General features: G+C 34.2%; 1 protein-coding gene across 3 annotated transcripts in view; it reads right to left on the bottom strand.

The window, feature by feature from the left end:
- The window catches only part of LOC129260803 (ORC ubiquitin ligase 1-like), a 28,904-nt gene extending 5,404 nt beyond the window's left edge, over positions 1–23,500 (bottom strand). The window contains exons 1-5 of one of the 3 annotated variants that reach the window (XM_064114285.1): positions 23,405–23,500; positions 15,776–15,911; positions 10,544–10,635; positions 9,009–9,320; positions 7,326–7,414 (exon numbers count right to left, since the gene is read on the bottom strand). In XM_064114285.1, the coding sequence (XP_063970355.1) occupies positions 7,326–7,414; positions 9,009–9,320; positions 10,544–10,635; positions 15,776–15,860 (578 nt within the window). In that variant the 5' untranslated portion in view covers positions 15,861–15,911; positions 23,405–23,500. Of the gene's footprint in view, positions 1–7,325; positions 7,415–9,008; positions 9,321–10,543; positions 10,636–15,775; positions 15,912–20,592; positions 20,947–23,367 lie in introns of those variants that run through there. The other 2 variants (XM_064114286.1, XM_054898774.2) reach the window with 2 other exon arrangements.
- Positions 23,501–23,770: the final 270 nt, after the last annotated feature.

Genomic DNA, 23,770 nt, shown 5'->3' with positions numbered 1-23,770 from the left:
AAAAAATACATACAGTATTTCACACTCTTCTGAACATGTATTGTATACCATGCTTGTTTTGTTTCTCAGTTTGGTCTGAGTGTGCATTTAAGGCCTATTGTAGGCCTCTAATGCAATATTATCCCTTATCAAACTGGCCGCACCGCTCGCTGACTTTTACTTATCTTTTGAGACCAAATTTGCGATGCCTGGGTGCGCGGTTTCGAAATTACGCAACATTTTGTACGTGCATGTCGGACCCGAAATTGCTCAAAAATGTGATTCCATGTACAAAGTCAATGCAAATTGTGCTTTTCAACCAAAAACCATAAATGTATGATTATTTTTACTTCTGTTGGTTCAAATAGATTTATTTTATGCTATTGATGATCGCAAAAGAGTCCCCGACAAAGTTCATCGGAAAAACAATAAAAAACAAAGGTTCGAAAAAACAAAGTAAATACAAATGTAAAAAAAAAATTAATAAGAAATTATATTTTTTGCAATTTTTTGTGGATATTTGTTAAATGTAAAAATGGATACTCTCACCAAAATTAGCATTCTACTAGCTTAATAAATAGAGTTAAAGGCAAAAACATACAAAAACTAATTTAGGGCAAATTTCATATGCATAATTAATTAATTAAAAAATATAAACCAATTAATTTTTGTCAAGTAAATTTGATGCAGAAGTACATAAAATTGCTGATAGTACACTTTAATTGCATGTAAAATCAAACGCACACAGATACGCAGAATTCTACTACACAGTCGGCTTGCGTGAGTGGCTGTATAACAGAAAACATAAAGTTCAACAATCCACTTTTAACATTTTGAACTTAAAAAAATAGAGCAAATAGGCTAAAACCATGTAATATTACAGTTGTATTGTAAGTAGTTTTAGTATAATTCTTAATTGACCATGCAGTGTTCCAACTTACCCCATACCATGTTCCAACTTGCCCCGTATATGGGGTAAGTTGGAACGCTTGCGATGGTCTTGTTCAAGGTGGATTTTTTTTCAGTAACTGTCATAGAGTTAAACATTTTATGGGGTACATTTGAAGCCCTTAGATATATGCTTCAAGCTGATATATTGTTTCTCAAATAAAATCTATTTGGATTTTACAGCCATTTTTGTCAAAAATGTTCCAATTAACCCCGATCTCCCCTATACTAATACTACTACTACTACTACAACTACTATTACTACTACTTCTACTGCTGCTGCTACTACTGCTAGTACTACTACTAGTACTGGTACTACTACTTCTACTACTACACCACTACTGCTACATGTACCATTACTGCTGCTATTGATAATACTCCTGCTACTTCTACTACTACCACTACTACTCCGGGGGGGGGGGGGGGAGTCAAATTTATCGCTTTACACATGCGTGACCAAATGATTTCCAAACACCCCCCTAAACAAGTTTTTCTTTGTGTGAAAATAACCCCCTTTAAAACAAGTTTTTTTACAGGTTTCATTTACACATTTTGGCCCATAAACAAGAATATGACAGACCTGCCAACCTCTGGGAATGAAAAACTGTATTCTGTGATTAAAAAACTGTATTTTTCCAAAAAAAAGTGTATTTCATAATAAAATGCTTGGCGCACTCGCTCATCCCGGCGCTCAAGCTGCATGCAAGCTAAAATGCGCACTGCTCTTGCAGATGAAAAAAAAACATTGAAACATGTGTATATCTCACAAAATGATTGAAAAAAAAAGTTACCTGAAATTACATTGATCTAGTAACCATATTTGTGTATGTTTTATGAAATAGAGACATACATGTATAGAGATGATTTTTCTCAATAAATTACGATTTTGTAAAAAAAAAAAACGTACTAAATACGCCTAAAACGTACTGGTTGGCAGGTCTGATATGACCCCTAAAAAAAAAAACTTTGGAAAAAAATACCCTAAAACGTACTAAATACGTTTGACCCCCGATGACCATTGACCAGTCTTTCAAATTCACCCTTTTTCTTGAAAATCTGTGTTTTTGATACTCTTTATAAGTGCATGTGTGGTCCGCGTCCAAAACTGAAAAAAAAACACCCCCTTTAAACGCGTATGTCTACAGCAATATATCTGACTGGTCCCCCTGGGCTACTACTACTACTACTACTACTCTTTCTCTCTCTCTCTGTCTCTCTATGGCGTAACCTTGAGACTGGTATATTTAAATTGGGATCTGTTTTTTATCAAATTAATCTATCTGTATGAGTAAATATAAGAATTTTGAGAAAAGCAATTGTGATGATGCGGCATCATCAGCAAAATGATTCTTTCAATTTAAAACAAATAAAACATCTAATAAAACTAGCCATGCATCATAGCAATTTGGCAAATCGACAAATTATAAAACTGGTTTCATGATGTTTCATTCCAATAGAGCATGTCATAAAAAAAAGAGAAAAATATGACAATATAGAAAGAAAGAAATTTGTCTGGATTGTACTCAATTACAAAATTGATACAAATATTGAGTTGGCTGGTTTAACCTTGAGATAGGTAAAGTACATGTATCATAACTCAAGCATAGAGGACGGCTCCATTTTCAAGTAGTGAGAGAAAAAGATAAAAGTAAAAATACATTTGCTAATTACTAACTGTATCCTAATTTCAAATCTATAGGCAGATGTACCCATTTCAAGAAATAATTAGGTAAAGATGTGTAGTTTTCATAGCTTTTACTATATTTTTGGACTGCACAAGCATATTGTTGTTGTTTTTATTTCTGTAAGATTAAAAAAACAAAATCATAACAAGAATAGTGTACAGTTAATACAAACAAGGTAAAAATTACTGCTGGTAAATGTAGCCCATATTCTGTAACTCTTATTGTTGCTGCTGGTCTTCCATGGGGCCGGTACAATGTAATAAAATTAATATAACAAATCATGCTGACAAATTGAACTTCTGCTGTTAGATATTTGTGTCATGATTTGCTTTCCATACAAAATTACAAACTAGAGTTTAAATTACACCAAAGTTCACAATACAGGCCCTTGTTGTTGTTACAGACAACGGATCCTTTGGTCTCCCCTTCACCTACAGTGGGCGAGACAAAAAGGAATCTACTATTTTACATAAAACTGGTAATGAGCCATCATAAAAGTACTTACAGTTAGCTCTCTACCTATCAATGAGTGTAACTGATGCATAATTTATTTCTAGTCATATCGTACATGTAATTGCTATTAAAAAATTGAAAAATGAATATTTCATGTCAGAGTTGTTTACTTGTAACATTTAATTCTTCATGGATATCTGAAAACAAGAGATTAATTTAAAATGCATTCAAGACCGCTTTTAAGGAGCTTTTAACATCAATTTAGAAACATCAATGCTTAAAAGACAATTTGTCTTGCTCACATAATTTGCTCAAAGAATTTGTCATTTTAAACATGTCGTACTACTGTACAAAACATCAATTTTAGAAGGGGATTTGATACTTTAGGGGTAACTTACACACATACATAAACTACAAACTTCTCTTATTGAAATGATCTAAATCAGTTAATTCTGCTTTCTAATGAAAATGAGTGATGTAACAATGCATATTTAGGCTAGACACACATACTACATTTACATGTAGGAATAGTTGAATATTAGAGTATAATATTGGTTGTTAATAACCCTCAAATTTTATCCAGGAAAGAAATCCGGCGCCATCCATAAGGTTTGGCAAGGTAGGCTACTAAAACAAAGGCCAAAGCTTTCAAGGAATTTGATTCAGCCAGGACATATAATCCACATAGGTGGAGAATAACAAAGGTACATGTACATGCACATGTAGATCATATCCAAGAAAAGTGAATAGACTATATGTACATTCAACAAGTGTTCTTTTTAAAGGACAAGTCCACCCCAACAAAAAGTTGATGTGAATAAAAAGAGAAAAACCCAACAAGCATAACATTGAAAATTTCATCAAAGTCGGATGTAAAATAAGAAAGTTACATGTATGACATTTTAAAGTTTTGCTTAATTTCACAAAACAGTTATATGCACATCCTGGTGGGTATGCAAATGAGGAGACTGATGACATCATCCACTCACTATTTCTTTTGTATTTTATCATTATAAAATATGGAATATTCTATTTTTCTCCTCATTGTCAAGTGAAACAACGATGAATTTCTCCCTGAACATGTGGAATGAGCATTGTTTAATAATTTTATGATTCAGTCAAGTTGGTCCTTATTGTCAAATCTATAAAAAATAAAATATTGTATAATTCAAACAATAAAAAACAAAAGAAATAGTGAGTGAGGGACATCATCGACTGTCTCATTTGAGTTTTGCATATCACTGTTTTGTGAAAAATAAGCAAAACTTTAAAAATGTCATGACTTTCTTATTTTACATCCGATTCTGATGAAATTTTCAGCATTTTGCTAGTTTGATTTTCTCTATTTATTCAAATCAACATTTTTCTGGGGTGGACTTGACCTTTAAATGATACTGTACGTGTAATCTTCTCCATTTTTTATTTTTCTGGCTTTTCTGCTTCCTTTCATTTCTTTTTAGGGAGATTTGAGATATTAGAGCTTTATGAAATCCAACTTCTTTCCCTTTTATCTTGTTTTTCCTTATTCCTAAAATTTTCTCAAATGAATTTCAAAGTTTTACCATCTTTTCTTTTTCTCCTTATTTCTGTAAGGGCAACTCCTTTGGGATACTAGAACTTACACTGTATGTTTATTTAATGTACAGGTACAACAGGCAATCATCCTTCATTGTTTGAGAAATTTGTATGTTGTTACAATATCTCTCAGGAATGCTGAACTTTCCACAAGAGTGCACAATTTATAAATAACTGAATAAATAAAAACAGTGGCTTACAGATGGACCCCCCCCCCGACTTTTCATGACCAAGAAAAAAAAAGGATAGGAAAGAAAAGGAAAGAGAGGAGGGTACAATATATTATATTCTGAATATAATTATGTTAAAATCTATTACAAAATTGGATTTTGTAATAAAAATGTCAAAATGTTTGCCTGTTCACAACTTTTTATAAATAGATACATCAAATGTGGCCCCCTCAAAAGTTTTGACTCATTATGCCACTGAATAAAGATACCAACAGGTCTTCCCTATTTCCTTGAAAAACACCAACCAATTATACTTTTTTTTCCACAGGTATCTGGTTATATAGTGGACAAATATATAACATAAAATTTTATCATCCCTGATTTTTTATTAACACAGAGAAAATGAAAAATAAACATCAAATTTTCTTCCCTAACTACGATAAAATTATTTTAGACAAGGAATCAGCCTTTCATCCTCTCAGAACAATCAAAGAGGGGAATTATATATTTAAAAAAAATCTCCATATACAGTACTATTCATGTAGCATAAGAATGTTATTAATTTATCACTGTATTACGCTTCTCAATTAATGAGGATAAAACTTACAATGTGTAAGGATTTTATCAATATGAATGAAATATAGAATCAGTAGCAAAATTCTCTCAATATCTCTCAACACAAAAACTAAAGTTTCATTATAGATATACATGTACACTGTAGTTCAAAGCAAGAATTAATATTTGTAACAGAAATTGATAGAAAATCATCCTAAAACATAAGAATATTAAAAACAGACAATTTCCTAAATCATAAAACCAAATTACTGCCAAGTAATACTACCAAAAGTAAAAGTAGACAAGCTAAGAATAAGTTAATTAAATTCAGTTGGCAAGACAAGTAAGTCCCCATTTATATTTGTCTGAACTGATTATGTCTCACATAGAATTCTCCGCTCTTCTAGCCAGAATGTATTATGTACCAATGTCTAAAACATGTTCGTTTTGGGATCGTGCCTTTCAGTAAGCAGCACCTGTACTATGGAATAAGTTACCAACTGAGGGTCATCACTTGTACTTCCACCTTCCTAAAATGCGAGTTCTCTTGTTAGATCATGTTGTTCATGAAAGGTGTATTATAATGTTAGTTTGTTCATTTTCCATGTTATATATATGTTTTTATTCTATGTTACTGGTTTAAGACTAATTACTTGTATGTAAAGCACATAGAAATCCTGTTGAATGTTATACCCTATATAAGCATCCCTTATTATTTGTTTATTAAGACAGGAAAATAAATACAAGTGACAATCCACTACTTAGAATAACAATTATGTACAGGTAGGTGTTTTTTCTGAATACAACAAGGCCTTAACTAAAGAGGGCAGCATTCAAGAAATCAATTACTAGTAATCATTCCACACTCTTCTTTCATACATTTACCTGCTGACTAGGTAGGAAGCACATATTTGCACATATTTCATTTTTTTATGCTCTCAAGTAAATCTTTTTATAAATATTCAAATGTGAATGAGGATACATTCTCCAAAAAAAATCCTTGTGTGTAAAATAACTAAAGAAATGCATGTAATATATAAGATTCAATCTTCAGAAACAGTATGTTGTTTGAATCTCACATTATCATGGTGATCATGGGGAAAAAAACTAAAAAGAGGCAGCAGCCAAGCAAAAAATGGAAGAAAAAGAAGGTGGAGGAGGACGCAATTAATAGCAGTTTGAAAAAAAGAACTATAAATCTATCTCAAAACATCCACAGCTGAAAAAATGCACAAATATTGGAAATCAGTCAGACGAGACAATAACATATATTTTCATAATGTTTGCCTTTTAAATCTGTACATAATAGACCAATCTAAAGGCCAATCTGCAAATGTTTAGCCCTTTCTTAGTGTCAGTAATTCTGCAGTTTACATGCATACCCTGGGCCATTGAGAACACAAGAACCTTGGTGATATCTTTTTATACAACTTCCAAGAGTGTTCTGTAATCTGATTGTTCCAAATCGGATCACATGATATTCAGCGAATTGCATCCAAAATGCACTATCCTGCACTCTGACGTCATACCAAAAGTACTATCATGCACTCTATAACGTCAGAGTGCAGGATAGTGCGAGGTCTGGAATTATCTAGAATTATCTAGAATTTAGATCAAATATAGCATTCGGGGCAACTCAGTTACATGGGGGAGGAGGGGGTTGTATAAAACAAATAAAGCACGCATTCTTGTGCAGAGGACCTAAATAATGAACTCTGTGCTCGACTCGCCAAATGGATATACCGCACTCGGCCCTGCGGACCTCGGTGCGGTATATCCATTGGCTCTTCTCGCACATCGTTCATTATTTGGCCCTGCAAGCACGCGCTTACGTGCATTATTTGTATAATATGGAACGTAACAGCACTGCATCACCAATAGAGGCTATTGGCCATCGCCAGATCAGATTGATCTCTACACAAAGCTAAATGTATCACATTCATTATCAGTTATGACTTACTTTCTAGGTGATTTACATGTGAGTGATTGTTTCAGTCTTCCAATCTCTAATAGGTAACCTGCATTGGTGTCTCTCAACTGATTGTTATCCTGAAATCAATAATACCATTTAAAACATTATTCATATATCATTTGATTTTTACATTTTATGTATTTGCAATTTATTATCACCATTACCATATCATTGAAGGTACTAAAACTTTCATCAGTATCATCAATATTATCATTACGAACATTAACTATATTACAGAAGTTAAAGAATACAGACAAAGTAAAGTTTTATACATGTAACATATGTCCAAGATAAAAAGAGTAAATGTCATGATGAAAAAAAATTAGCATCCCAACATGTTCAAACAATATTGGCTTATAAATGCAGTCAAGATGGTAACAATAAAAAAGGAAGTGGATATAAATAAAATAAATCATTAGTTAGTAATATATAACACACAGAAAAGCATGGAATAGCTCAAGATACTTTGTATCAATTTTGAATAACAATTCAGTTCAGCAATAAATAATATACTTTGGAGAATGGAAGGATATGTAGTCACAAATAAATGTTGGAACACAATTATCATTATTTTCTTGTAAGTATAAATAGGAAATGAGTCTTAAGTGTTTCCAATGAACACTCTCACATATTACTGTATATTTCTTAACCTTTTCTCTTTAGTTATTTAGAAGATCTATGGTATGCCCCAATAACACCAGTTTGAGTCAATGAGCATATCAAGAAGAGACAGGTTCCCTTATTATTAATGCAGAGCCCAATGCGGTAGTGGTTTGACACATTTCTGCTGCATATCACGCGGTATGTCACCTTTCTCTCACACCCTAACAAACCCACGTATCTCCCCCAAACCCAAACCTCAAAACAATGTCATTGACTTCTTACACATCACAGAGAATGGATACAAATCATTCTGACAGGTTTGTCTTTCACTGGGTTCCTCTGGTCTCCTGTGAAAGAATCCCTCCTTCAAATATATTTCAAGAGAACTAGTCTTCTTGAGGGGTTAAGTTTTGATGGGGGAGGCACATGTAGTTGTTGATCGCTCCTAAACCTTTCCCTGAATCTCTTTCCAAAATTCACTTTGTCTTATTTCCACATTTGTTTGGGTTTTTTTATCTAGACTTTATCCTTCTATTTGCTATTAAAATCGTCCGATGGTTAATTTCATACTGGACATATCTGGATTTATGCTCCTAAAAAGTTGCGTCTAACAATAATGTTCCTTTCAATTTTATTTTTTTTCCCAATTGCAAAACTAAGGAAAATTGAATTTCATACATGTTCATAATGCAAAGCATCTTACTTGTAATAAAGTCCAGAAAAAAATAAAATGATACATGTACATAATATATGACTTCTCCAAAAATTTCATAATTCAGAACTCCAGTTAATCTCATTGTAGTCTTTTATTAATAAACAATATAGGATATAAAAATGTGATGCCATTTTGTAAAAGCATCGGACTTATATCACAGAGAACCAAGTATTACAAAAACAAAAAGAAAACAAATTCTTAGAAATTAGCTGTTGAAAGAATAAACATTATGAAAAAAGTACAGTGATGCACACTTTAAAATGAGAGTAAATAAAGAGAAAGAGAGGGGAGGAAGAAAGAGAGGAGAGTGGGGAGAAGAGAGAGAGAGAGAGAGAGAGATGGATGATACTTACTTGTCTCATTCTTTCCATCTCAGCCTTTAGCTTCTGATAAACATGGCTAATCTTCTTGTATTTCTGTGTCAGCAAAAGAAAATTACTTGCTGAGAAGTTATTTTGACTGGGATGTTCTGAGCTCCCCTCTTTCCTAGTGGTATCAACCTGGTGCTTCTTTAAGTCAGTAGAACCACCCGATGAAGTTAGTTTTAAAGTGGACAGGTCTACTGATGTTGAGGGGTGTTGATACTCATTGGATTTGCATTTTTCAAGTTCATAATTTCTAGCTCTGAGCCTATTCACTTCACTTTGGAGAGTTTCAATTTCAGCCTGCATGGGTGAAAAAATAAAAATGGAAACTTCAATTATTATTTGAATTTTAAAATAATCACACTCTTCAAATTTCATAAATTAACTTAAGTTGAAATCTGAGCTTTTTGAGGGAGACATCTCTATTAATATTATTTTGTAGAGATCTGTTATTATGAAAATTAAGAAAATAGAACCATGTAAGTGATGAATGAATACAAGTACACTACTGGTATGGAAAAATGGCCAAATTCAATAAAACAAGATCTATACAAAATTACATAAAGAATAATCTTTAATAAGATTGTAGATGAACCAAGTACAAACCTCAATTGAATATTACAGACATGTATCATAAATTACATGTATATGAAATGCAAACAGTTTGATAACAAGTAAAAAGAGATCAATATAATATTTACATGTAGTTGCAATTATCAACATCAAATTTAAACTAGGAAATAATTTCATGATATTCAACTTCTATTCCAATGCATACAACATTGCAGTACAAACATAATCAATAATTTAATTGCTACATTGTCCTTTAACAAATCCTTACAGATTGGCTATTACAACTAATGGAATATACCGAAGCAGTTGTGCATCTTAGAAATGTTTAAACCTATATTTATAAAATCATTTATTACCTTAATTTAAATAAAATTATTTGAAACCACGTATGTAAAAAAAAAAACCAAAGCTCATATATTGGCACTTTTATTCACATTGTTTGTAAAGTCATGTGTAACCTTACAAACAGTATGTATGGCTTTATGAACAGCTGAAACCCTCCTGGCATCCTCCCATTAAACCATATACTCTTCAGTTTCTTCTGCTTCTCCTTCACAAGAAGAAATATCAAATTTCCAAAGCATTCCTGATCAAAAGGCAGACAAAAAGTAAACATTCTATTCCAGGCTTCAATCACAAGTACCGGTAGTATAAAGCATCTTACCACATCCCATAATCTAATCTTCTCCAAAGTATTTCTAACAATTCATAATAAGATCCAAAAGAGCAGTATCTACCTGTTAGAATGCAGGTACCCAATTCTAGAATTAATTGCATACTGTAGTTCCAGTCATTCCAAAATACATCTTGGATTAGATACACCTGTTCCAAAGTACATCCAAGGATGTGATACACGTAGAATATACACCAATCAGAATCCTTCAAATATATATCTGGGATAAAAATAAGTCCAAGTGATACATCCAAAAATACAAAAGAAGAAGATTTACCTCATATTCTCTGTGTAGGATCTCAAATCTCATCTTACGGAGCTCTGGGGTAGACCTTCTCTTTTCCGAGTCCTCGCTGCAACTGGGGCCACCTGAGTAAAAATATAGCAATATCAACGCCATCCATAGACAAGATATCCCTCTTTTTGAGAGAAAGTAAACAAAGTAGGAATCAAGTATTTATTGACTGGCACCATCGAGTGAGAATAGCAAGACAGAGAGAGGGGGAGAGAGGCAAAGAGAAAGAGAGAATGAGAAAGAGACAGCAAAGAGAATGAATATACAATTAGACTGGAAATTGGTGCATCAATTATGGAGTCTAGAGGAGCTTGTGTATTAATGTTGTGCTGGTATATTAATGAAGCATTCTAAGTTTAATGAGAACTGACAGAGGTATGAAAGGAGGGTCTAGGAGTCACACTACTAGACTGATTTGGTGTAAAAGATTCATAGCTGGTAAACACACACGATGGGGTATGCATGGGAGTGTAGGGAAAGGAAGATGATTGCGGAGCATGACGGTTAAATGCAAAATATTCTCTCTCTACAATTTCGATGCAATCAATAAATAGCAAAAGTTTTACAAGAGAAATTTAAAGAATAGTATTGATTAGGACTGTACAGAAAGCTGGAAAACTGCTCTGCTGATTGTCAATACAGGTACTTCAAAACATGAATTTTTTAAAACTTAGAACTTTATTGAAAGAAAACAAGAAATCAAGAGGTGCTTGGATGTAACAGAATAAAGACTGATACATACGACGATTTCCTCTTTTTATATTCTGAGTTTCATGAGTAAAACTTAAAAATAGTAAACTTGCCCTACAGTACTTCTTTGAAAGCTAAATTGTGTAACTCTTTGTATAATGTATTACATATCAGGAAAAAAAACATTGAGGAATGGAGAAGATTTTATCATTTCAGTTATTGATACAGTAGTATTATGGCATCTACAAACCTTTGACATAACATGTAAGAATAAAAGAATTTGCCTTTTCTCTCGGGTAGTATTATTAGCCTACATTTTGTATGTGTTCCTTTAATATTACATTGCATTGTAGACAATGTCATAAATACAAAAATAGAAATAAGTTGTGTTTATTACTTTCGCATAATCCGGATATTGGAATGGATAAACTTCTAAAATGTGAAGGTAGTCATTCCAATTTTATGTCTTTTCATAGTCAAGTAACAGAAAGAAAAATGAAAAAAAAAATCCTTTCTTTCGAAGGTGTGACTTAAGTGCCGCATATTTATTAATTCTTTCAGCAAGCTTATAATATTATCAGCTACCCACATCTATTAAGGTTTATATGGCAAATACACCTAGATTTCATTTGTTTGTAATTTACTTGGTATCTTTTATGCATAATTTTAAGGGGGCCATGATTTTTTTATGAGGTTAATTCTTTTCCTTACGTGCCACCTCAAGGCTATTAAAGACCCAATCCTAGAAGAAAAGTGCTAAAGCCGAAAGTGAAATATGAATCACAGGCTTATAAGCTTGAAATACAGGTGAGCAATACAAGTTTATTTCACTGCTTGCCTAGCTGAGTATTTTGATTCAGAAAAACAAAAAAAATTTAAATGAGCTCTGAAAAAGGCTTTATTGTGTTTCTCACCTACCTAAACTGTCTGATTTCCAACATTGTGAGTGGTATTATGGTTAAATGTGATTGTAATTCTATGAGCCATTTGTTTTCCTGTCACCTGTGGCAGAGAGGCAAAAAGGAAACTAAATCATTATAACCTGTGGGTCTCCTCCCAATATAAGTTATTGGGGAAGTGCAGGTGGACCACTACACTGAAGTACCCCCCCTACTTCTATACGAATAGTGCAGTGGGCTCTTCATGGGGCCTCCATTTAACACCCTATCCGAGGGACAGAGTGTTTTCCACTGTAACGTAGCCTGCATTTTACCAACTGAGCCACCTTTGCATTCAAAGTTGCCTCAGTTGGTAAAGCGTCTGCCTGTCAAACCAAAAGTTGTGGGTTTGAGTCTACCCTAGGCTGATGACTGAAGCCTGGGTAGTCTATAAATGTCTCTCCCCTATTCCATAGATGCAGGCTTGGTTACAGTGGAAAACATTCTGTTCCTTTGGATAGTATGTTAAATGGAGGCCCTGTGTAGAGGAGCCACCACCTCTGCATGTTAAGAACCCTAGCCCTATTCGTATATAAGAGTAGGGGGAAACCCCAGTGTAATGGTCCACCCATAGGGTTATATCGAGAGGAGAGACCTGCAGGTCATTGTGATTCCGTTCGCTTTCCGCCTCCAAAGCACAGGTGAAGCAACAAAATATTAATAATAAAAATGAATAATATAAATAATTAATAATATTATACACTAATTACAGAAAACATCAATTATTACATGTAAGTTATCCAGATTAAAAATTCAAGTTGTATACAACTTGCCTTAAAATATTGCTTCAATGGTGGAAAACTTAGAATTTCTGAAGCAAAATACTTAGCATTTAGGCTGACTTGTGTCTTTTGTACTGGCTAGTCATATACTGCATGTTGTGCCAACTAACTGATAACATTTCGTTTCAGAATACATGTAATGTAAAGATAAGCCAAGGATTAGGGTTTATTTGATTCTGGGGATTATTATGTCTGGCTTAGCATAGAATTTTCACCAGAGCAAATGTCATGGAACCCTTTCAGGATAAGGAAAAAGTGGTTGAAGTACCGGTATCCAAAACATTCTCTTTCATTTGCGTGGAAAGCTGTGAATAAAAATACATTATAAACTGTACAATGCAAATTATGTGCATTATACATTATACAACTATGTCAGGGGGCAGCAGTAGATTGAAAGGGGATCTGAGCCATGAAAATGGAGGGGGGGGGGGGCATTGACCACGCAAAAAAAATTGTACATGTATATGGTAATTTTCATGTATTTATACAGGTTTACTGGAAAAAATGCCCTACAATCCCCCCCCCCCCGATACTTGTACATATGTGCATAGTGTTTAAAATAGTTATAAACTCATAAATACATTTTGTACCTTTTTTAATATAAAAAAAATTAGTGCTGTGAACAGGGTATCTTTACATATTAATCAACAATTCACATGTAACTGTATGATACAAATAAAACCACAATTTCATAATTTGAAACATATTTACTGTATTTTGGTGAGGAAATCAAGAAACTAGTACAAATTACAAGATCCTTTACACAAAAGAATGAAAATATAAGATTTTAACTCAAGTACATGTATACATGTATTTGAATACGTGTATTTGATGAGGCATGATAATGGACATCTATATAAGATGTGTACATGGTATGTTTACATCATACACAGTACATTTCATTGAAGGTTTACTTAGTATGATAATTCATATTTATCTGATAGCCATTTGATTTTTTACTTTGACATACATGTACTAATACTAATAGGGTCTTGGTGTTCCGGTGCCACCCCCCCCCCCCCAAAAAAAAAAAAGAATAATAATAAACAAATAAAGAAATTAAATGCAAAAAATCAAATGATGAATTAATCAATCTACATGTATTAATCAACTGATAAAAAATGATTTGAAAAATAATGAAACACTGGAAACAGTAGAACTTTAACATCTCACATGAAGGATGCAATCTGCAGGTCACATTTCTTCATACAATGTATCTAGCTCATGTCAGTATCATGACAAAATATTCAAGCATGGATAATTAAAAAAAAACAGGTAAAGTTTGAGACCAAGCCAAAACTTTACTTTAGTCTGAATGATAATCCAACTACTCAGGTGGCAGTGTCCTCTTGTTTGGAATCAATATAGAAATCATTACCTTTTAATAATACTATTGACAAGACCACTCTTTTTATAGAATATAAATGATTCGCTTACATTACCATCATCTTTATCGTAATACATAAATCTTCCATAAAAACAAGCTCCGCAAGATCTATTATTTTACTTTGACTCATCAAACAATGGGAAATGAAATGCACATATGGTAAATCTCACTTCTTTATCCTGAAAAGATCAAGTCCGCCCAGAAAAATTTTGATTTCAATGAATAGAGAAAGCTCAAACTAGCATAACGCTGAAAATTTCATCAAATTCAGATGTAAAATAAGAAAGAAAGTTACGCCATTTTAAAGCTTCGCTTATTTTTCACGAGACAGTGATATGCACAACTCAGGGACATGCAAATGAGACAGTCGATGATGTTTTTTTTATTGTTTGAAATTTTGAATTATACAATATTTCTTTTTTTACAGATTTGACAACAAGGACCAACTTGACTGAACCATATAGCAGGGGCCGCGGAACCGGGGGGGGGGGGGGGGGGGGGGGAGGGGGGGCTTCAGCCCCCCCACTTTTTTCCAAAACCGTGTACAAAAACGTAAAATTTACCATATGATTGTGATTTTTAGCATGGTCAGCCCCCCCACTTTTGGCTCAGCCCCCCCCCCCCCCACTTTGAAAACCATTCCGCGGCCCCTGTATAGTATTAAACAATGCTAATTCCACATGTTCAGGGAGGGACTATTCATTAAAAAAATTAAAATATTTTATATTTCATTTAATATAATACAAAAGAAATAGTGAGTGGATGACATCATCAGTCTTCTCATTTGTATACTAACCAGGATGTGCATATAACTGTTTTTTGAAATTAGGTGAAACTTTAAAAATGTCATAACTTTCTTATTTTACATCTGACTTTGATGAAATTTTCAGTGTTATGTTTGTTGGATTTTTTCTCCTTTTATTCAAATCAACTGTTTGTTAGGGTGGACTTTCCTTTAAAATTTACCAACTTTTAACAACTGATTTTTTCACTGGATAATTATCTCTCTTATATGGAAAGATGACGGAAGACCAAATCTGATTTTACTCTTAAATGAGCTCTCTAATGAAATCTGGATAGACAGAAACAATAAGGTCACTTCTGTATCTGTAATCACCGACAAGTACATGTACTACAATAATTTTCTTATTTTTAATGGATAGAATTGATCAGGCGATGTTCCAGGAAGGGGGGGGGGGGCATTGAGAGGGCTTTGGACCTTAACCAAAACGTTTTAGATATTTTTTGGCTTGTCAATTTTTTTTTCCAGAACTGCTCTCTACAAGTGATATTTCTACAACCTTTTTCCTCTTCTCATTTTTTTCTCCAACAGCAACCCTCCCCCTAGTGTAAATCTGGTCCTGGAATTACATATTCTTTATTTCTCAAAGATGATATAAGACAAGTGTGATCTTACCAAGGATTTGTTTGCATGGGCTCTCTGTTGTAATGGGGATACGACATGTCGGGCAATGAGACCTGTGCTGAAGCCATACCTCCATACAAGAGTTACAAAATACATGTTGGTTACTACAGACCACCGGCTCTTTCACCTAGAGGTAAAACACATACGTAGAGCACAAGTCATTCATCTCAATTAATACATGTTAAATTGAAGATGATAACCATAATAGAATTAAAGCAAATCTTGTAATGATTGATCAAAAATGAATTATAAAGAAAGAATATGAAAAGAAAAGAATTGTATGCAAAATTAAGAAAATGTTTTTTGAAGAAAATAAGACAGGAAATAGTATGAGAATAATGGTATAAGATAAATTAGATTTTTTTATCTTAGAAATAACATGAGGAGAAAAAATATGAATGGTATAAGATTTATCAAACACAAAAATTATTTTTTTAGTGCAGACTGCAAACGTATCCTCTTATAAAATTATCTAATTCCCTTTAAAAAATCCAATGTTATGGGACAACATCAAGCTCACAAAAACAGAAATCAAAACAAAAATTTAGGATAATTGAATTTATGTTCAGTCATGAAAAGGGAAATGAAATGAGTAAGCAGGGGTAAGTTGCATTGAAAGAGTCTTTGCAAGGACCATCTTTTGTGAGTCATGATACTGATTTATAATGATGCACCATAAGTGGTGCCTGTCCCTAAATTGATTATCAATTATTTTAATTTATTTCATTTCAACTCAATCTTTCTGAAAACAAAATACATACAATTATTTATAAAACAGTAGCTTTGGTTCACTTATGAGGCTTGCAAATTCTTCTCTTTTTTGGGTCTCATTGACAATATGAAAGATGGTCTTTGCAAAGATCCTTTCATGCAAATGGCCAAAGACGACAACAATCTGCCTGCGTCAAGTCTATATACAAACGAAACACTCTAAAACATCTTTTCAAACATTACCATGATTGTTTTTGATTTACTTTCTATTTATTAGTCTTATCTTAGTAGCGTGGCTCCATCAGTAACTGATATTATGTTATCCTCAGAGGCCCTGAAACAAAATACTACAAGCTTGTGAAAAATAAACAATGTGAAATTAAGACAGATATTTTCAAACAAATGAGAAGAAGAACATAAAACAACACAAAGGGGCAGCTCATTAATTCAGGCTATTATAACACCAAAATAAAAGAGTAAATTCTGACTGGTCATTCTTAAATAATTCCAAATTGATACAACGGTAATTTTTTTTTTTAATGCTTACCCATTTGTTTTGTTTTGGATAAGATTAGCCTTGTGCTTTGTGCACTGCATGTTCTTACATACATGTTATGAACATTTTGATATTTTTTTTAACATGAAGGCCAGTGTTTGATTTTAAAGGGCAGAAAGTATAATTTTTGATACAATAAAAGTATTTCCATCTATTTTGGAAGCAAACCCATTTGAGTGTGCTAAGATTATTTTGACATGCGGTTATCATACTGGCCGCCAGGACTACTCTGGCCATTTATTTAGATGTTGTTTACTTATCACATCCTCTTTAGTATTTTTTTAAAAGATGCACCAAGCATTACAACAATATTCAAATGACTGCATAATACAATGTATTGCACTGTTTCATTCATTCCAGAGGTAACTTCTTGAACAACCAACCAATGCAATCCTTGACCCTATTCTTTTTATCACTTGTTTTGTAAATGTTTTTCCCAGTTTAATTCTAACCAAACTCTAAAGTATATGTGTAGACCTGTGGAATTTGCTGAATGTTCAAGTTGAATGCAAGTAGATTTTTAAAATATAGCCAAATTGATTTGTGAATCAAATAACATGAATTTAGTTTTCTGTGAATTAAAGGCCGGATTGTTCCCATTTACTGAATCATACTTGCTTTAAATGTAAAAAAAAAAAATCCTTGATGCAACAAACTACATTCATTCATGATCAGTCTTTCATTCGAACCTGGGGCCAGGCTGTTATGTTCTTTATTCATCAGAAGGCTCAAAATTTGTTATTGAGCATATTTTTGCAAAGCGCTCTTTTGGTAGAAGATTCAGAAATGAATCAAACAAACTTTTTGTTCCTAGTCATTGGAAAATAATGTCCGCTGATGTTTACGCTGTCATCTTGGCATCATGGAAAACTATTGGATAATTGTTGGGCCAATCAAAAGCCAGACAAAACTAAGACTAATTGAATCCATGCAGTGTTTTGATTGTTTGGCTTGGTATCGGACCATGCATTGCTTTCCATAACAAAATCAAAGATGGTGGTGTATTTTTCTTGCATTTCCTTACAAAATTTTCAGTCTGGCATTTCACGAAGAAAAGTATTAAAAAAATTTCAATACCGGTAATAATTTTGTCATTTCTTATGTGGAATGATTATTATTGCAATACAAGTTTGGTGTTTACCATCTGCTAGCAGGAAATGGTTTTTCAGACATTGATCTTTGTTTACATGTTTATGTGTCAGACACCTTCAAAGTAAAGAACATGTACCTCACATTAGCTAATAATTTTTACTCTCCACACAACTCTAGACTGGGCTGGATGCTGGTCTTTGACAATAGTAGGTCAGGTCAATCTCCTTTTTTCATGAACCAGGCAGGGCCAGGCAGTTAATTGCTCGCGCGCAACCATGGGGGGTGGGTGCAGTCGACCTTCTAAAAAAACTTGGCAAAAAATGAAAAAAAGCAAGAACTAAAGAAGGAGTAAAAGCGAAGGGAGAAATGGAAGGGTTAGCTTCATGGTTTCTCTTAATTTTTTTTTCTCAAAAGAGTAAAACCCTTAACAAGACCAGGGGCCCGTAACACAAAGCTTTGCAATTAATCGTAGAACATTTTTCTACGATTGATTCCATTGACTACAATGTACAATCAATCGTAAAAGTCAAGCGGACGATTAATTGCTAACCTTTGTGTTACGGGACCCTGTATGCAACATTGCCCAAGTAAAGTAAGAGTGGGGAGAATTGTTTTGAAGTAAAGACAAAAACTACTTGCCCGAATCGGCAAGCGAAACTCTTACAGGAAATTAAATTTCATATAGTTTTCCCATATTTCAAAAGCAAAAATATAAAAGAGAGAAAAAAAACTAACAACTTTCCTTGATTCAAATTGCAAGGCAGTTTGCATCACTTTCTTTGATCTATACACAAACACACATAGTCAGCATACATGCATGTAGCTGATAGCCAGGCCTGCCACACCATAGCTGAAAGATTGGTTCTCAACTGCTGTTTCAACCAGCATTATATTCTGCACTTACCTCGATTATATGGATGAAGGTCTATCATGACACAGAATCCTGACATCGAGGCACAAACTGGACCCTCAAAAAAAGGAAAAGTTCTGTCTCGTTCTCCGTCTTTCAAAATTGAAAACAAAGTGGCTGATCAATACCGAGAACGAACGCGACATGGAGGTCTAACTTCTCCTTTTTTTGAAGGTCCAGTTTGTGCCTCGATGTCAGGATTCTGTGTCACAATAGACCTTCATCCATATAATCGAGGTAAGTGCATAATTTTCTTTTTCCCCTTTTATTTGGAGTGCTATTGCAACCCCATTTTGGAGAGTACCCATGTCTGCCTAGTATTACACGGACGAGTGTGTGTACGTGTGCTTTAATGATTCATCTAATTTTCAAGTCTGACATGACAATGTTTCAGCTTCCACTATGAAATTTCTACACGATTTTTAAAATATATTTTCATTATGTTTCATTGAAATTGAATACAGACTCTATGTGGAAGTTTAGATTATTGTTCTATCTTTTTGGTATGTCTCAGCTTTCTTCCTCTTTCTTTTCTTTCTTCATCCCTTTATTCTATTGTTCCTTCAATTCTAGACCAAAAGCTTCAGTCTCTGTATTATGGTTGTTCCGCTGAACTGCATTGGCTCCACTCATGGTAAAATGTCAGAAATTGTTAAATAAATCCCAGAAACGACGGTTATTCCTGTCTACTTCAATTCATGCCTTTTTTCCCCTCATTCCATAGATCTATCTTTATTTTCAAACTTTCCTTGACCTTGGCCTAGTTTTCTTTCCTTTTCTTTCCATGTCCATTTATATTCTTAATTCTTTCCTTCTTTATCATGTCCTTCATGCCTTTTCTTTTAAATTATATTCTTTTTCTTACTTCTTTTTTTTTTTCTTTCATCCTTTCATTTCTTTACTTTTTCTTTTTTTCATTCTCTCTCTCCTTTTCATTCTATCTAGATTCTAGGCCTATCTTTCTTTCCTTCCTTCCTCTCTTCTTTTTTATATTTCTTTCTTTCATTCATTTCTTCCTTTCTCTTTCAATTCATGATTCATCTTTCTTTAATTCTCTACTCCTCTAGCTCTTTAATTTTTTCCTTCTTTCTGTAGTGTTAGTTCTTCTCCCTCATTTTTCCCTCCCCTCCTCCTCCCTTCCCTAGTCTTGACCATGTACGTCCACTGCGCCAGGCTGGTCCTAGCCAGGCGGCTTCTAGAAAGTAAAAATCATTTACTAACGTAAGGTTACTGTGACCTTACGTTAGTAAATGATTTTTACTCTCTAGAAGCCGCCTGGCTAGCTGATCCACGATCTAAAGCACTAACATTAGCTCCGCCCCGAATCCGGCGTAGCCGCAGGCCGCACAAACAACTCTACAGTACGGTACAGCAACTAACTTACACAATAACAAATGCTTGGGACTGACCTTTGAGCTACACACCAATTTACGATGCCAACTTCACCGTGCAAACCGGTATATTGAAAAGTAAAAACATCTAGAATAAAACAATCGTGTTTTTTTTTACAACAATAATAAAAATTTTTCATCAAAATACCTTTCCTAAGCAGATTTGACAAGCAATTGGTAGCGTAAATGATACAGACGGTTTCTTCATGGAAGCTGCCATCTTGTTTGATAACCAGAAAATTTAAGATAATATTATTGCGCATTTTGAATGTATTTTTCTTAGGCTTTTGAAAAGACCATGGATAGTCATTTTATAATTTTTAAATGGTTGTATGAAGTCAATTGTCCTTGAATTTGGAACAGAAATTAAAGTATATTACGCGAGGCGGTAGAACTATATTTTCTTCAAATTGTGTTATTGGGCGTGCATGTAAACATGGGGAACCGTAAACATTCGTAACTCGTAAGCCCTACACATTTTGTGCAACGTGGACTCGTCAGTGGCCAGTACTCACGTACGTGCAGTCGCCGCTGGCTAACGTCAGCTTAATGGACGACGCCATACTGCCAGATTTGGCCCGCGCCCTCACCGGCTAACGCTCGAACGCCATTCATCCATACACTAATTCCTCTTGATTACCGTTGATCAAAACCTCGTTCAAATCTTTTCCAGAGTTCCTATGAATTAGTGATGGATGTTTTTCCGTTAATCAAATATCTTTTATTATACCAATATTTTTGTTATATTTATAACATTTTTATTTTAATCACAATTTCAGTCCGAACGCGGGTCTGTTTTTGTGAACCCACGTTGTTTGTGCATGCCCACGTATGGCCTTACGCATATTGAAAGGAATGATGTTGGGTCGAAAAACAGAATTGTTGTTATTGTTTGTTCCGTGTTTGTTGGGGATGAAACTATGATGGCGACCAGTCACGTTTGACTGTACCGCCAGATAGTTAAGATTAATTAATTAAGGTCAAGGTGAGATAAGAGAAATGAGCAAGGGGCTTTGTGGTGGGGGGGGGGGGGGGGGAGAGGGAGAGAGAGAGAGAGAGAGGGGGGAGTTAAGAGGGCGAGTGGGGGGGGGGGGGAAGAGGGCCGAGTGGGGATACAGTTTCATCATGCAGTACAGGGCGTCGATGAACACCTTAATTTTTTTCTCCAAAATATGGAAAGTGACAGAATAATCAGAAAAAGGTTGATTGGTTCTGATTTTGAAAAAAAAAAAAAATTCAAACAGAATTAATCAAGATTGCTGTTATTCTTCATGGTTGTAGAATTTAATTTAGTTCTTTCAAACAACTCAAATTTTGATTAATCGTATTTGATTTATTTCACTCTTTTCTTTCGCCCCATTTTTTTTTCTTCCAAAAAATCAGGGAGCTGAAAAAGATGAGAGCTAGAACCTAAAGATATGGGGTAGCTATGACGTTGGAGAGGGCGCAGCCCCATGCACTTGCAGATCCAGATCGATTTTCATAGGGGACACTTAGAGTAGCCCCTATTTCTTCAATATTTTTTTACAAGCAAAAAAAAAGTCAATGAAGACATCATGCCACCGACAGCTCAGCTGCCTCGTAAAAGGGGGGCGGTCGATTATTTTGAGCATTTTTTTCATTTTGTCCTCAATAGGGGAGCTAGGGGGGGGGTCAATTAATTCTATATACACTTCTATTGTGTTTATATATGGGGGGGGGGGGTCTGCTATTGAGCATGTTTTTAAAAGGGCTTAATATAACAGAAATTGTATGGTTTTAACACAATAAAATGTATCATGGAGGTTAATACTAAATTAATACATAATTAATGATAATTGTTTTAATTGAAAATGAAAATAATAAAGGCACCCATAAATACAGACCTAAACCTGTATTGGAAGTTGAACAGGCATAAAGTATGTTTAGCTGTAGCTGATGCTTTGATCCCGCAACCAAATAATGTTAGCATAAAGACTAAAGTAGCTTTTATATCAGTGGCGTAACGGGCGAAAAAAATTGAGGGTTACCAATACCAGTATACGATATGGCATATCGGGCAAAATTTATAAAAGTATATAGTTGCAAGCAAGCGACATGAGCATAATTTTGATGTTTTTGTTACAAAAATCCAATTAAACAATTTCGCAAGATTCTTTCCTTTTCCTTTTTTTTTTCTTGTTCGTGAATTGGGGGCATGCAAGACCCCCCCCCCCCCACCCCCCTAACAGCACCACTCTTAAGTCTTTGTTATGTCACTGTCTAAAATTGGATTTCAACTTTGAGAATTTGAATTTCTAATCCAAAGGGATAAGACAAAAATATTTGCAGATTTCTTATTTCAAAGTATTTTTACCTAACTCCCTAACTCTGCTCTAGCTGCACTGCACGTTGCCCAACGGCCTTCCACCAAAGGGCCAGGCCGACTCGCCCCGTGAGCAAGTGACCGCGTTCGCGTAAGTTCACCCGAAGCCACGACTAAATTCTGACCATAAACATCACCTAACTAATCACTCTCTGACAATATTTCAAAGTATCTTTTATGACAGTCGATCCTTTGGGCCATTAAACGATAATATTTCCAATGTTATCATGACAAACAATTTTAATGAGATAGTGGCATTGTAGAAAAAACAAATTTATAAGCACGAAATGGCACCAGATATATCATCAAACATACAGCGCAGCGTTCGGGACTGGTGAGTGGTACGGCTCGCTTGGAGTTTTCGCCCCGACGAATTCGGCGAAAACGTTACCATTGCGCCGTGCGAATGTTCAATCTACGGCTCTCAATCAGAGACTTGAATGTCTCTTTTCGCATTATCGAAAATGTATCATAGACTTTGTTTGGTTTGTTTACAAGTAAGTTGCAAATCCGTCGTGATAATTAGGAAAATCCACAATGTCTTCTTCTAATTCTGTAAAAATTACGTCTTCAATGTACCTGTGTCAGAAAATTGCCGAAAATCGTAAAAACTTGCCTAAAATTTCTCTTTTTGAAAGTTCATCCATGGTCTGGAAAAAAATGTTATAACTTATGTAGACATATACCGTGAACAAATGCATCCTCGATCACTAAAATGAAGTATTTGCTAAGATTTTTTATCTCAGGCCGCGTTACCATGGCAACTTTGAAAAATCCTTATTTTTTAAGAATAAAATTCTGGTTTTAAGGGTCATTTTAGAGACATAAAACTTACCCTATTTTGAAGTATTGGGTTTAAATTTCACATAAAACTGAATTATCTATGTTTATACTTTCGTATATGAATATTCATATTTCTTGTAGAATCTTAGTTTTTGATTGGTCAATGTTTCAGTCACGGCTAATGACTGAGTGTAAAAAA

This window comes from Lytechinus pictus, unplaced genomic scaffold (assembly GCF_037042905.1).
Source record: "Lytechinus pictus isolate F3 Inbred unplaced genomic scaffold, Lp3.0 scaffold_19, whole genome shotgun sequence".
In the NCBI taxonomy this organism is placed as follows: domain Eukaryota; kingdom Metazoa; phylum Echinodermata; class Echinoidea; order Temnopleuroida; family Toxopneustidae; genus Lytechinus; species Lytechinus pictus.
Note: the sequence above shows the minus strand (reverse complement) of the source record. Positions and strands in the feature narration are given on the sequence as shown.